At 40.3% G+C, this 15,056-nt stretch overlaps 1 protein-coding gene across 2 annotated transcripts in view; it reads right to left on the reverse strand.

The window, feature by feature from the left end:
- The window catches only part of mtor (mechanistic target of rapamycin kinase), a 97,553-nt gene extending 83,310 nt beyond the window's left edge, over positions 1-14,243 (reverse strand). The window contains exons 1-19 of one of the 2 annotated variants that reach the window (XM_066643359.1): positions 14,184-14,243; positions 12,302-12,452; positions 11,345-11,453; positions 10,963-11,195; positions 10,634-10,834; positions 9,355-9,489; positions 8,757-9,032; positions 8,271-8,379; positions 8,000-8,183; positions 7,011-7,139; positions 6,513-6,757; positions 5,906-6,121; positions 5,565-5,770; positions 4,792-4,914; positions 3,572-3,655; positions 3,365-3,493; positions 2,702-2,794; positions 1,159-1,293; positions 688-817 (exon numbers count right to left, since the gene is read on the reverse strand). In XM_066643359.1, the coding sequence (XP_066499456.1) occupies positions 688-817; positions 1,159-1,293; positions 2,702-2,794; positions 3,365-3,493; positions 3,572-3,655; positions 4,792-4,914; positions 5,565-5,770; positions 5,906-6,121; positions 6,513-6,757; positions 7,011-7,139; positions 8,000-8,183; positions 8,271-8,379; positions 8,757-9,032; positions 9,355-9,489; positions 10,634-10,834; positions 10,963-11,195; positions 11,345-11,453; positions 12,302-12,421 (2,857 nt within the window). In that variant the 5' untranslated portion in view covers positions 12,422-12,452; positions 14,184-14,243. The remainder of the gene's footprint in view (positions 1-687; positions 818-1,158; positions 1,294-2,701; positions 2,795-3,364; positions 3,494-3,571; positions 3,656-4,791; positions 4,915-5,564; positions 5,771-5,905; positions 6,122-6,512; positions 6,758-7,010; positions 7,140-7,999; positions 8,184-8,270; positions 8,380-8,756; positions 9,033-9,354; positions 9,490-10,633; positions 10,835-10,962; positions 11,196-11,344; positions 11,454-12,301; positions 12,453-14,183) is intronic. The other variant, XM_066643360.1, reaches the window with a different exon arrangement.
- Between the last annotated feature and the right edge of the window lie 813 nt (positions 14,244-15,056).

Consider the following 15,056-nt stretch of genomic DNA (forward strand, 5'->3'; position numbering starts at 1 on the left):
CAAGTGTTGTTTAGTTAAACCAGTTAAAATGGGTTAAAACTAGTATTCCTTTAATTTGCTTGCCACATTATTAAAACTAAACATAAGAAACAGACTTGGTACAGAACATATTTCAGTGTTCTCTACGACCAGTGCCAATTCCTAGTAAAGGTCACCAGAAAGTCGTGACGTTAGCATTCAACATCATAGTATTGCAGAAGGAGAAGCTGAGACATGTTCAGTACATGACTGTTGTGCCCTGCACCTGGTGAGAAGACAAAAAAACTGCCATCTGAACATAAACTTAAAGGAATGTATTTATGAATGGACATAAGGATGTATAATGTTTTGCGACTGGGTGTGGGGAAGAGTAGGCTGAAAGACCATGCTATTCAGTGGGCAGTTCTCCATTATAATAGCAGTGTAAAGGGGTACTATGAAGCCCTGTGTGAACATGGGGGAGGAAAGAGTCCAAACAGATGATTTATGGAGGATGACAGGTGCAAACAGGCTTACAGAATTATAGTCTTTGGGAAAGGTTAGGTTGGTGAAAGGAGATGAACACTGTGCACATGAAACTTGAGATAATAATAATGATATTAATAACAATAATAACAATGAGATAATAATTGAAAACCCTTTAGAAACCAAGTCGCCTCCCAGGAAATCATCTTTGTAATATGCTGTTCTCACTAAAGCTCTGCTTACCAGAGTCTTGGCTGGACTTGGACTCGGAGAGGCTAACAGCAGAGGCGTCTCTGGATTGGTCGATCATGCCGATGTTAACTTTGTGCTTATATGGGTCCAGTGCACCAAGGAGGCCCAGCACACGAATAGCCTGGAAAATAAAACTGCAATTCAAACCACAGCATAACAACCAAGATCAGAAGTAACAAGTTAAATAATATAAAAAAAATGTAATGTTCTTACAATGATGCAGATTTGTTATGACTGTAGCCAGTACTACATCAAATAATTTACACAAAAAAATTAATGGGATTAAGAATTTTTTAAAATGTAACTCTGTACTCTGTAACTCTCTGGAGCATCAAAACTGAATCAATCTCTTGACCAGTTCTTTGACATTTGGAACCCTCTTGCTGTATCTGAATGAAGTCTTTGAACAAGCACTTCACATACTACTGTACATTGCCACAAGAGGTTAAAGAAGTTAGGTACCTCTCGTCTGATACCCTGGTTCTGCTCTGTCTTCAGGAAATTGAGGAGCACTTCCAGCAAAGAGGGGTACTTCCTGTAGGGCTCCACCACATAGCCAGTACTAGCCACCTGCTGGCCCAGTGTCCACAGTGCCACCTAGTAGATGAGAAAACAACACTTCTGTTGATGAATGTGATCTGAGTATTTGTTCTTTCACTATAGAACTCACATTACAACAATACTACAGGCTTGTGTACTGTGACTAGTGTTGCTACTTGACCTCATCCTGCCTTTCCAAGTAGGAATTCCCACTTGAGGGGGCATATTTCTTCACTGTATCCAAGTTGAAGAATGGAAATTCCAGTGTATAATTAGTGAAAGATTCTCTTAAAATCAACATAAATTAGAAATCACATACTCTAGGTCTTAAAACTCTCCAGCTTTGGTCCCGGAGGACTCTTATCTTGTGATTTTCCAGCTCACATTAGTTATATTTTCCAATACCTTAACATAGTGGAAGTCAGTCATTAAAGGATGTGTCTTCAAACATTTTTGGTTTCATATAAAATAGGGAAAAAGAGAAAAGAAATCTAACAACAAAACAAAAGAAAAAAGCCAAACAAACAAACAAACAAAAAAATATAAATGCAACAACCACATCTTAACTGCTGTTGACTGGAAATGAAAGAAATGAATAAATGCATGGTGGTCTCTGAAATTGACCAAGTACTTAATCTCCAGATGGCAGCTTGCAAACAGTCTAAATATAAAATGAAACTTGCTTAAGGGGTGTATCATTGGTCGTGATTAGACAGTCACTGCAATAATGGCCTAACTCAATGCAGAACCGAATAAATTAAACAATGCACGCACAGACACGAAAAATTCTCCTGAACAAAGAGGAGAAACTAGGGCAGGATCTGAAATCCAAGGTCTTCAGTTACTCTGGCCTCTGTATTCCTTCAAAAAACCCAAATCAACCTAAATCAAATCTGAACTTAAGACATCCCTGATCGATCTTGCAGGTAAAGACAACACAAAACCAACTGTGAAAACTTTGGGGAATGTGTCTGTTAAGGTGGGGAATGTTGACCATAACCTTTAACATTAGTGCTGAACACACTAAGGTTTCAAAGCAAAGTGGTCAAAGTTGGCTGAGAGTAACAATGAAATACGGCTCAGCTTCGACTGGCAAACACTTCTCAGGAACTTTGCCACTGAGGTGGGAAAAGCAGTGTGCCATTCATAACAAGCGTGTGCCGTGCCATGACAAACAGCATGTAGCACCGCTTAGTTTACTGTGGGGAGCAGTTCCAGAAAGAAGAAATAACCTGACTTGTTAATAAAAATATTTTCATAAAGGAAATCCAAAACTAATGAACGGATATTTTGTCATTGGTATTTTATAGGTGACTGTGGCGCTTTCAAAAACAATAAAACCTGTGAACTGTGCTTCAGTGAACTGCATGAATAAACCTATTTGATACCTACAATGACACAGCTACAACAAAGCGCTAGTTAGATGCACAAATCGTAATCTGGGTGGCATCTTTATTTGACATACCTGTCGTTTTGCCAGTGAGGAGGAATCCTGAAGCATGTCCATGATAATGGGGAAAAGTTCATCCATCCACTTCCTCATCTCCAGCCCACTCACCTGCCACCACATAAACCAAAATATGTTTCACTAATAGACCATAAAAAACACACTTTTTTTGTAAATTTACAGTTTGTTTTGTAATTGACTACATATTATTCTCCTTTTTATTCTAGGGTTATTTGGAGGTCGAAGCCCCCTTGAATAGATGTGTATATCTCTTACTAAACTGCAGTATTCAAATATATTTTGATATTTCATCTAGATCACTGCACTCTTCAAAACATTTTGAGGCAAAATATATGAGACAGCAGTTATTTATTGTTTTTTTTGGGGGTGTTTTTTTTATTAAACACTAAAAAAGTGAAAAGTAAAGTTAGGTATTTGGGAAGGATATAGATCCCTTGTACAATAGTGTGCCAAAAGATATATTAGTAAATCACAAAGGGCTTGAAGCTTGCTAGAACTTTTCTAGAAAGTTATCTTCTATATGCTTAACACTTCTATGGATATGGTTTAGCTCTTTCAGCATTACAAGAAACAGAAAGTGTTCCCAAGAGGGATATATTTCCCAATTACCCCATAACCGTATTATTTTGCAGCTCACTCGTATGAGACGAACATTCTCACCTCTGCCAGTTCCTTGGCTGAATCTATTATTTTTCTCTCTATTCTGGCATCACCTGCACTTTCTCTCTTCTGCATGACTATCTTGAATTTTAGCCTGACCACTCCCCTACCCTGCCATCTCCAGGTCACCTTAGCACAGTGGCAGACGGTCATTAACACAGAACAATAGGTCACAGTGTCAGGAGGGGAAAAAAAAGGTGTTCCTACCTGTGCCAGTTCCCCAATGGTGGCTAGGACACTAATGACTACACCAGGGTTGGGGTCTGGATCTTTCAGCTTTAGAATGAGCGCCTGAAGAAAGAGCAAAGACAAAGGTGTAAGCTTTAGGAAGGTGAAACATCAAATCATCTAAAAGTAGGGAGGTACCGTGTAGTAAAAGTAACTGAGTGAAATTGCAAAGAATATCATGAAAAAGTTCAATTTTGTCAAAATGTATTTAAAAAAAATGTATACTTCTACATTCTACATCTACTGCATATTCATTGAACTTAAAGTGATATATTTCACTTTTTTTGTTTTACTTTTGATCAGTATTGCTTATAGGGAATGTTATAAATCCAGGTTGCTTTGATAGTGGCCTTCAACTCTTCAGTATTGGGGCTCCGGGGGAGCTGGCTGGCCAATCAAACATAGTAATATCATGGGATCAGAAATGCAGCAGTTGGGCCCCTCTTTCCTGGCGATGTCTGTGCGTGGTGGCTCTTGATGCACTGACACCAGCCTCAGTCCTCTCGTTGTGAAGCTCTCTGTCTTGACAATCCTCTCAAAGCTTTGGTCATCCCTGCTGCTTGTGCACATTTTCCTACCACATTTTCCCTTTCCAGGCAACTTTCCATTACTATGCTTTGATGCAGCATTCTAAAAACAACCAACCATTTCAGCAATGGCCTTGTGTGGCATACTCCCCTTATGGAGGTTTCCCCATGTTTGTGGTTACAAGTGCTGAACTAAACCAGGAAACACACTGTATAAATAATGTTTAAATAACTATTTATTTAAATATGAAATTAAATATTCTACCATTTGAGACACAGGATTTCTGACTTTCATGATGAAAAAAGTGAAACAAAAATGGACTTTTAATTTAATAATACAACATATATTCAATTTTTTAAACTAAATTATGAATAAAAATGAGGGTCGACACTAGGGTCAATTGGGGTAGACTAAGATACCAATGTTTACAGGTAGGGGCAAATATCCTGCAATAAAAGCACATATGAAGTCACTTGTTCTATAACACAACAAGCATTTCTTTTGAAGAAAATGATTTCAGAATGCCTAATAAAAGCAAAACTGAACTTACAGTCATTTCAGAAACTCACTATGTCCCCCACATAACAAGTGACAAACTGAATATAAAACTCCTTAAAATCTATATCTGCCATTTTCTAAGAAAATGTAAGCAGCTAAAGGGATGTTTGTACCTTAAGAATGGGCTCCATGTAGGGTCTGATGAGCCTGGGGGCATTGGACACCAGGTGGCCGAGCATACGAGCGCTCTGCTCCTTGTTCCGACCCACCCCGCTGTGCTCTAGTTCAGTCAGGATCTGAAGAAGAACGAGGAGAGGAAAATAAGTTTCATATTAAAGAGGTAATTCCTGTTTTGGGGATTGTAGAAACATACGCTCCGGTTGTATTAACAAGGATGCTCAATTTACATATATACAAAATTATTCCGGTTATTACACTTCTAAACCTATGTTTAGTGAGATATTAAAAATCAGTAGCACTGGTAGCTTTGAATAGATAAAGACATACAATTGCTAATAGCTGTGATTCCTAATACAGTAGTCATTAGATGCCATGGACGTTTAATCAATTCTTATACAGGCTTCAGCAGCAGTCACATGTTTTGACTACATAAACTACACACTTCTGTACAGTGACATATTCATTTATATTACTCCTATTAATCTTATATTCAGAATGCCACCATTCATAATCCCAACCAATCATAATTCCACTTCCTAGTGTTGGGTTCTCTCAGAGTCGTGTACTTATTTTCATGGCTTTATAATAAGATGAAGCAAAGATGGATGTTCTAATCTAAAACGCGCAAGGCTGGGGTAGAGCAAGACGATGCTTTCACAGACTTTGAGATGGCCCGTAATCAGTAACACAATTTCGCCACCTGCTGTCCAGTCACAAAACTACTCTCCATTGACCACGTCGCCTCAATTCACTTCTCACATCTCACCTGTATGAGCATCTTGCGCAGGAAGGGCATGACGAAGGCGGGATTCATGCTGCTGAGACGACCGATGGTGCAGATGGCCAGCTCTCGAATCTCAAACACCTCATCATTCAATGCCACAAAGAGAGCCTGCAGGTTCTCAGCTTGTGCCAAGTGGGCATCGAAGCGCTCATCCAGAGAGGCCAGGACACAGTAACGGATATCAGGATCTTAAAATATCACACACACATAATGAAAATAAACATGTGACAGAATAATGATCATTTGATATTTTGCTCTTTTTTCTCGGATGTTACTACACTACTGCCACTAATCTTTACTTAAAATAGTAATGTCTTCCGCACCTGGATCTGTGATGCCCACAACCAGCAGTTTACTGAGGACATCAGCCACCACCTGCACAGCGGTCTGACTGACCACATGGCCGTGACCACTGATCAGGTGGATGGAGGGAGTGAGCAGACGAGAGCAGGTGCGTGCTGCTTCCATTCGGATCTCCTTGTGTTCACTGTTCAGGAAGTGGTCAGCACAGTGCCGCACAAACTGTGTTAAAGAGTGGCCTAGGAAAGTGACAGGCAAAAATTGTTAATTCAGACTGACACTACAGAATAACAACCTAAGTACTGTGTGCAACGCTAACAATAACAAACCATTTTACTATGCAGCTGTTGCCAGTTTTCTTACAATATTGTCTAAGACAGTACTGGACTTGCAGGTCAGATCCTGAAGAGAGCAGACCTACACTGAACTGCACACATGTTGCTGCAGCTAAGCGAACTTTCCTGTCTACAAATGTAACAGCAAAAATTGTGTGTTTTACAGACAGGACAGAACAAAGCAACATTAAGTTTAATTACTGAATTAAAACTCGATGTTGAGCTGAACTACACACTAAGATCATTTCAATTTTGCCAAGAATCCCACAAAAAGACAAAAGAAAAACCATGTTACCCTCAAACTCAAAGCTGCCCAGGGTGCGGAGGGCCAATGTGATGCTCCCCACATCACTGGCCTCTGGGATATTGGTGAGGCTGGGTGAGGCCAACTGGTGTGCCAGGCCTTTGGGCATGCCTGGGTGTCGCAGGGGTTTGTGCATCAACACTAGTGACAGCATCTTCAGCAGGCCATCCTGGATGTCCTTCTTCAGCTGCGGAATCTGACGGCTCAGGTCATACAGCACGGCGGTCAGTGCAGGGCTGGGGTAGAGACAAACAGAGAGGTTTGGGTCAGTATGAAGGGGTTAACTTTTTGTTATTATAAGCTTGGGATATACAGCTACTGTTTAAAAACAAATTAGAAGCATTTTACAGATAGTATTTGTTGTTATTTAATTCCATTTTATACATTGAAATACCAATAAAGGAACGTTATAATAAAGGAATGTTATATTACTACATAATAGTAGTGTAATATGATCAACACCGTTCAGAGCTCTTTTTTGTTGATTACCTAAGCCCAACAGCTAACATTGGCTCCAGGAGCTCCTTGATGTCTTGTTGAATGCTGGGCCCCATAGCTCTAGACAGCATACTGATACAGGTGAAGACTGTGGCATCTACCTGCATGGTCTTCTGTCTCCTGAGTTAATATAGAAAAACATACAGTGTCATACGAAGATTCAGAAGGGGGAAATTTCAGCTGTGTCCTATGAATTCTTAAACTGTAAAATAATAACCTAAGGTCTGTGTTAACTAAGTGTAAACTAAGATCAATGTAATTTTCTATCTACAAAGAATTACTTCTGCATGTTACTGTCATTCATTCATTCGTTCATTGTCTGCAACCGCTTAACCAGTTCAAGGTCACAGTGGGTCAGAAGCCCACATGGAATCACTGGGCGCAAGGCAGGAACACACCCACACCTATGGACGCTTGAGTCGCCAATCCACCTACCAGCGTATGTTTTTGGACCGTTGGTGGAAACCAGAGCACCTGGAGGAAACCCACGCAGACAAGGGGAGAACACACCAAGCTCCTCGCCGTTTCCATATACATCACATTCATTCATTCATTATCTGTAAGCGCTTATCCAGTTCAGGGTTGCGGTGGGTCTAGAGCCTACCTGGAATCATTGGGCGCAAGGCGGGAATACACCCTGGAGGGGGCGCCAGTCCTTCACAGGGCAACACACACACACACACACACACATTCACACCTACGGACACTTTTGAGTCGCCAATCCACCTACCAATGTGTGTTTTTTGGACTGTGGGAGGAAAACGGAGCACCCGGAGGAAACCCATGCGGACACGGGGAGAACACACCAAGTCCTCACAGACAGTCACCCGGAGCGGGAATCGAACCCTCCCTGGAGCTGTGTGACTGTGACACTACCTGCTGCGCCACCGTGTCGCCCCGTATACATCACATGATAAATAATGATAATATAAAATCTTATGAGTGATAAGTTGGGAGTACTACGTGCTAAAACACATTACTTGTGTGCAAAATCCTTGGGTGGCAGTGCAGCTTTTATGATCTCCAGGATCTTGGTGAGGTAAGGTTGAATCTCAGTCCTCACAGCCACCACCAGCAGCCCCAAGGCCTGGAATGCAGCTGTGCGCTCCTTCTCCTTCTTCAGACAACCCAGCAGGTGCCCCATCGTGTCTGACAAATACTGCTCTAAAGACACAAAATGTGATCCAAACTTAGCTTATACATATACATGTATTTTAATCCAATTTTATGAATTTATGAATGTGTAAATACCAGTGAAGGTATGTGGCTGGAAGGCAGCAAGGCGGGGCAGTAGGTTGAGAATGGTCATTTGGATAAGAGGATTTTTAGTCGCCCTGTATTTCAGCACCCAGCGGCACACCTGCAAGAAAAAGCAACATATTTGAAACACAGCTTCTGTAATCATTCACTTCCTACAACAGCTTTATAACATACATAAACCTGGAATCACTTAACGGAATGCAGGATCGCACCCTGGCCAGTACCCTGCAGGGTATTTGACTTATTTGGATGTAGGACATGTCTCAGAATGCCAGCTTTATTGTAAGTCTAACAGCAGTATATTTCTGACCACATGGAACACAGAAATCTGTTAGCACCTCACAGATCGTTGTCTATATCTAATCAACATTCATGTCTAGAGTCTGATTCACAACATAATGTCAGTCAGATCATGAATTAAATTAGACTCTTCAGTAAAACAACTGGGAGAGAAAGTGTGACAGTGGATGAACTCACCTGGTCAAAGCGTTCCTCCATGAGCTCGCGGCAGTAGCGGCTCTCCACCAGTGTGCTTTTGGAGGGCGCAGGTACAGCGCCGAAGCTGAGGAAGCCCTGAGGGCTGCTGTAACCCAGAAGCCCCAGCAGAGCGTTGGACTGAGGCGGCTGCACCGACTGGAAGCTGGTGAAAGGTGTGATGTGCCGTGGTTTGGTACCGAAGCCCATTAGCTCCTTGCAGTATTTGTCGTGGACCAGCTGCTGCTGCGTGATCTCATCCATCTCCTCTCGCATGCGCTAACCATGGGAGAGACAGTGGCAGACAAAAGGAGAGTAGACCACAGGAGGACAGGAAACAGGAAAGGAAGGATTAGATATAATGAAAAGAACAATAACTTTGTATTGCAGTGTCTACATTGTTGAAAATATGAATATAAACGTTCTCAAAATCTTTCCACCCTACGTATAGTTTAAATATTGTGGCTGTTCACTGCATGTCTGAGGAAACGTTAAAAAAGGTGTTATGCCTGTCTAATAAAGCTATTAAAATCCTAACGCAATTTGACTTGGTGGTCAAATTAAAACACAATCCACAACTTGTACAAAGGAATTAGCATACCTCTCCCTCCATGCTGCTGATCCGAACCAGTTCATTCAGAATCAGTAGGGCTCCATGGGCCCTGTCATCCTTGTTCATGCCTTTCTCCTTGGCCAAAGTTTCATCAAACCCTTTCTCTGCTTCTTCAAATGTTTGCTGCAGAAAATGTTGCAACATTATTTCAAAGCAAAAAAATAACGAATTAAAAATATATATATAATATGTTGTAATATGAACATGGCTTTTATAAAGGTGTGTGATTTGACTCGGACTTAGATCCAGATTAGGGCTGTGCCATATCCTGTCATTCACAATGATATAATGTGTCATTTTTTTTTTTTTTTTTTTTAAAGATTCCAAAAAAGCAATATCGTGATAATCATGATATTCTGACCTGTTTATGTAATGACATCATGCACTCATGCATAATATGGCATACATTCATTACATGAGTCATTTAGACAAGGGAAGCACAGTGGGAAGTGGCTCTGCGTTGGTGGGGACTTACAAAATGTCAGATGTACAATAAACCATGGTGTTATTAAAAAATGAACGGTTGTGTGGTAGTTTGTGTGGTATAGTTTAGTTTTTTACAAAAAATCAGAATCTTGGTAAGTTGCTGATGTTTTCAAACTAAGCAAATGTTTACAGTTTTTTTTTGTCGCTTCTTCTGAAGGTTTGTAACGGTTAAATTTGTAGTATAATAAAACTTTAGTACATATTAAATATCTTTAGTTTAGTATAATTATATTATATATTTATTTTGTTGCAATAGTGTGTTCTGTCATATTGCCAAAAAATAAAGTTATTACCAAAATATTGTGATTATTATTTTAGAGCCATATTGTCCACCCCTAATCCAGATATATAGATATAGATTTAGTGTTTATACTGTTTATTCTGGATATCAAATTCAGATGAAGTGAAACGTATTTGATTTGTGATAAATACATGTACATTTTTGTGAATGTAAGGCAATTTTTTAAAAGGGAAAACAAGGACACCAAGTATCTTTGATCAGAAGGATGGAATAGCATCCCTTGTGGAGCAGATCCTAAATGTAAGTGGCGCCAACATGTGGAGAATTTTAATGAGTATGTATATGAGTGTTTAAGTGAGTATGTCTGAGAGTGAGTTACAAGCCAGCTCCATGAAGGTGTTTCCCATCTAAATATTTTCAAGATGAGAGACCATTCAGTACAAAAGCTCAGGATTCTTAGCAGCAAAAATGTCTACACCTAACACGACTACAGCTAAAGATCTCTTATCCCAAATAGAAAGTGCAGTAGTAAGTTCTCACCTTGTACCACTGAGGCTTCTGCATCTCCTTGGTCTCTCGCTGCGTTGTGAGGATCAGGCAGGCTCGGAGGGCGGAAACAGCTCCTTCACGGATGGCCTGCTTTGAGTCCCACACTGCATAAAAAATGTTGTCAAAGAATGGTTGCACCTGCTGGAAGAAGAAAGTGGGTGCACTGACGGCCAGTTCCCGTAGCACCAGCACCTGCAGACCAGACGAAAGGGACACACAAGTTTGAGACTGGAAATTCTCAAAGATGCAAAGATTCCCAAAACGTTTAACAGGCAGTGTATATGAGAGAGAATCAGCTTAAATGAAGATCTTTATCTTACCGCAGCATGTCGTCGGCCCTCGTTCCTGTCTGCTCCCAGCCATTCAAGAGCCCTCTTCACTTCAAACTCAACATACTCTGCAGTGAATGTGTCCCCTGCCATGGACAGATGCCCCATGGCCTTGGAGGCCATTTCCATGACCACCGGGTCACTGGAGGGCAGCAGGTTGCGCAGATAGTTGGCGAAGCGGCTGATCCTTGTGGCATTGCCTCCCTCCACACCAATCAAGCTCACTGAGGACAACGTTACCATTCATAACACAATAACCATGACAGCAGTGGTGATGTGTAAAGTTGAGAATGTATGAATTTAAAATAGTTTCAGTTATTACGTAAAATAATGTACGAGGCAGATCTGTGATGTATCAGAATTCCAAACTCACCTATTGCAAGAATACCGCCTTTTTTCTCATTCACGTCTGAGCTGGAGACCAGCTCAAATATGTGGTGGTTTAACTCATCGTAGAAAGTGGTGGCTTCATCTTGGCTGAGCTGTAAACAAAACACACGCTCAAGTTAACTAAACTCCAAAATTCATGCATAATACATTGTTTCAGCATTAGTCACACTGCAGAATGTGCAAAGTGGTGCAATTTCCATCAACTTCTGTGGAACGTGCAGGCTTTAGATGCCATGATGCTGGTTTTGTTTAATGTCAACAGACCAAGGAGAAACAGAGATGCCATGACTTAAACTGAAAAAAATAAATTAAAAAAATTCAGTATGCATCGGACAACACAGTGTGGATCTATCCTGGCTTTTTTTTGTCTTACTGACAATTGGAAAAGAAAGACAGAATCTGTAGACTCTGTTCTACAGCCTGAACCCACCACACAACTGGAAGAGAGAGTGGCAAGAAAATCCAAACAAGAGTTGCCAAGGAACAAAGTGTAAACAAAGTGTTTTAAAGTTCTGCAGCGCTAGATCGATATGACCATAATTGCTTTTTGATTTAAAAGCTTTTATATGACTTATTTACAGTTTTTTTCTGCTGCATGACACCAAGTAAAATTTAACTTGAGGGGCCTTGAGGGGGCAGCCGTGATCTAGAGGTCAGAGAATCGAGCTGGAGTTTGGCGGTTCAATTTCAGGGACCAGCAAGATAAAATTCACTGCTAAAGTGCCCTTGAATAAGGCACCTAACACTCAAACTGCTCCCTAGACACAAAGTTTGTTGCCAGTTGTTGTGCGTGGCATGTTTTAATATTGGTATCTGTTATGTCTATATATGAGAAACAAAAAGTAAATGTCAGTTTATTCCCTAATAGTGTTACATTTCCATTGTAGTGTTGCATTCTCAGTTTGCAGTAATGGAGTAAAGAACACAGGATGATGCATACTTCTCTCAGCTCTGTGGTGACATAATGCTGGAGGTCTTTAGCAGCTTTGGCCCTCGTGTCCTCATTCCGACTCTTGAGGCCACTCACAAACTGCTGCAGCACTGTAGCTGTGCCGGACATGCTGGCAGCAGTGTGCCGCTATTTGCGGTCCCTGTAACAAAAATGATTTATTATATTTTCAGCTCACTTAATTAACAGTTTACTCAAGAATATCTTTAAAATTAAACTTCTGAGTTAAAAGTACTGGTAGTGCTAGCTTTGCATTTTGGGACCTTTGCTTTGATATTATTGAAAAGAACCATCGATCATTTGGCACTTAATGACCACTGAAGAAATAAAAGCAGGCTTTTCTAGTGTGTTCTCTCACGCATTTTCATTATGCATGAACTGTATTATCCTCCAGCCCTTTATTGCTCATTCCTACAACGTCTGGTTAGGAAAGGTTGTAATCAATGATGAATGGAGTAGAATGGGGGGGGGGGGGTGTTGACTACTGACGTGCAGACTGACCAATTAAATGTTTACAGAGAAGGTTATCGACCAATAACGGTAGCTCGAAGTTCTATGTAAGCTCTAGAAAAAAAAAATCCCAGATGTTTCTGAAATTCCGCCCGGACATTTTTTTTTACGCCTAAAAAAGAGGACATGTCCGGGTAAAAGAGGACGTCTGGTCACCCTATATTATTGCTTAAAAATTTGGTATAAAGCAAGAGTTCCAATTTTACTGATATTTCAGACTGATATTGTACTGAAGCTGCTCTCCACAGGATGTAATTATTTAAAGTTTAAGTGTCCTCCAGCCTGTGTCCACATAATTTATTTGCAGGTCCAAGTGGACAACTATTCATTCAGAAATACAACTGTGTACTCCAAGCTTCTAAACTGCTTCTTGGCAGCTACGTATCTTTTCAGACCCAAACTGCTGAATTGCCTTCTTTTGCAGGAAATACAGAATGCAAATGTGTCAACTACTGCTTATTTACATTCACTGTCCAGGTCCTTGATAAAGAGATTACCAACTACCTCAGACCTTAGGAATGTAAAATCAATTGCCGTTTTGTCTTCAAACTAATGTCTTCAACATTTGTTTGACTTAAACAGTCAGGGCTGAAGTACTGTTAGAAGTTTTAATCATATCATGTGGCTGCCTGAAGAAAGCAGTATTTATTCATAATATATACATTGCATACATATAATACATACAATTTATTAATACAGTTTATTTTACGTATAATTGTATCTCATTCATAAACGCCGTTGAGGTTTTCAGATATCACACTTCCAGCCTCATACTTTGGCACGTATAATAGCTAACTAGCTTTAAAAATTCTATTTAAATTGACACGCAGCAGATTAAAACACCGACAATACACCAAGATACAAGACATAAACAAAGACAGGAAAATATCTGAGTCTGGACCAATAACCGCTAGGAAGGACAGAACAAGCTTCTCCTTCCAATTTTCTGTTCCTCCTTAAATGGTACAGCGTTTACCTTCATGTGCCAGGCTACCGTTGAATCAATTAAGGTTGAACAGAATATTCTCTTAAGAAACGAATAAGAACAACACAGCCGAATGTTCCGTTCCACCTTAAACGGTGCCGCAGTTACGGCCAGGAGCCTTGGAAAAGCTACACTATTTAAGGTGGAACAGAAACGAGCTAGCGAATAAGTCAACTTGAGATTCACATAACACAGACCAGCCAAAGCTAACCAGCCAAATGTGCTACCGGTTAGCGATGAGACTATTCAGTCACATAGTTACTCTGTGTAAACCGTTTCTACATGGTTTTATAAATTCTTCATAACTAATGTATATTTTACAAAACGTGTGACTTGTAGCAGCAGCACAACCTGTTAAAAACAAACACAACTCCTTACTTTAACGTGCTCTCTCCTCTGAAACGGTTCAGTTCTCAGCCCTGCAGAGGGAAAAGTGGGCGGGGTTTCAAGCACAAACACAGAGTTGACCAATGGGAAGGGTTTCTGGGGTGATTGACAGTTTACTGAATCATACAAAAGAAAGAGAGACCGAAAAGTGCAAAGGAAGCTGTTTCTGACTGGTTGTTTGATAAAAAAGGGCTGTTTTAGACACAGATCCAGAGCCATCCGATCAATGTTCCTGTAACGTTTACCTTTCACAGGCCTTTCTAATTGGATGGCTCTGTGTCAATCTCTTTATATACTACATAGTAACATACAGTAATAATATAGTTTTGTCCAGGCTCAGTAATGTGCAGTAACGTACTGGTTCAGTGATATAATGTCCTACTCAATGATATGCAGCACTATAATGTCCTGGCTCAGTGATTTTCTGTAACTTGACTCTGAGGTGAAACCTCTGTTCTTAAATCATCTTCTCTTTTTCCAAGGACAATACATTTGCATCTTCTGATGACACCATCTAGCTTTACAGTTTCAGCTATCATAGCTCCTGAAGACCTGAACTACTGTGCTTTCTAAACCCTCCTGTATATGTGTGGCAGACCCAACACTGAGTCTCTGTAATTAAATCGAATTAAATGTGTATTCCCATGCTTTCACAGATTAAATGATTAAATATAAAGCTACATGTTCTTCCTACTTCAAATGTAATTAACAGTTCACGTCACAATCCCAAGCGTTATTTTCATTGTTAGCAAACGTCTAGCACCCAAAATGAAACCCTAACCCCCATCTCATATTTGAACCACAGTAAATCCTTAACAGAGTCAGAATATTTCTATCCGTACAATATTGTTCCGACTCCATTAT

Source organism: Hoplias malabaricus, chromosome 14, assembly GCF_029633855.1.
Source record: "Hoplias malabaricus isolate fHopMal1 chromosome 14, fHopMal1.hap1, whole genome shotgun sequence".
In the NCBI taxonomy this organism is placed as follows: domain Eukaryota; kingdom Metazoa; phylum Chordata; class Actinopteri; order Characiformes; family Erythrinidae; genus Hoplias; species Hoplias malabaricus.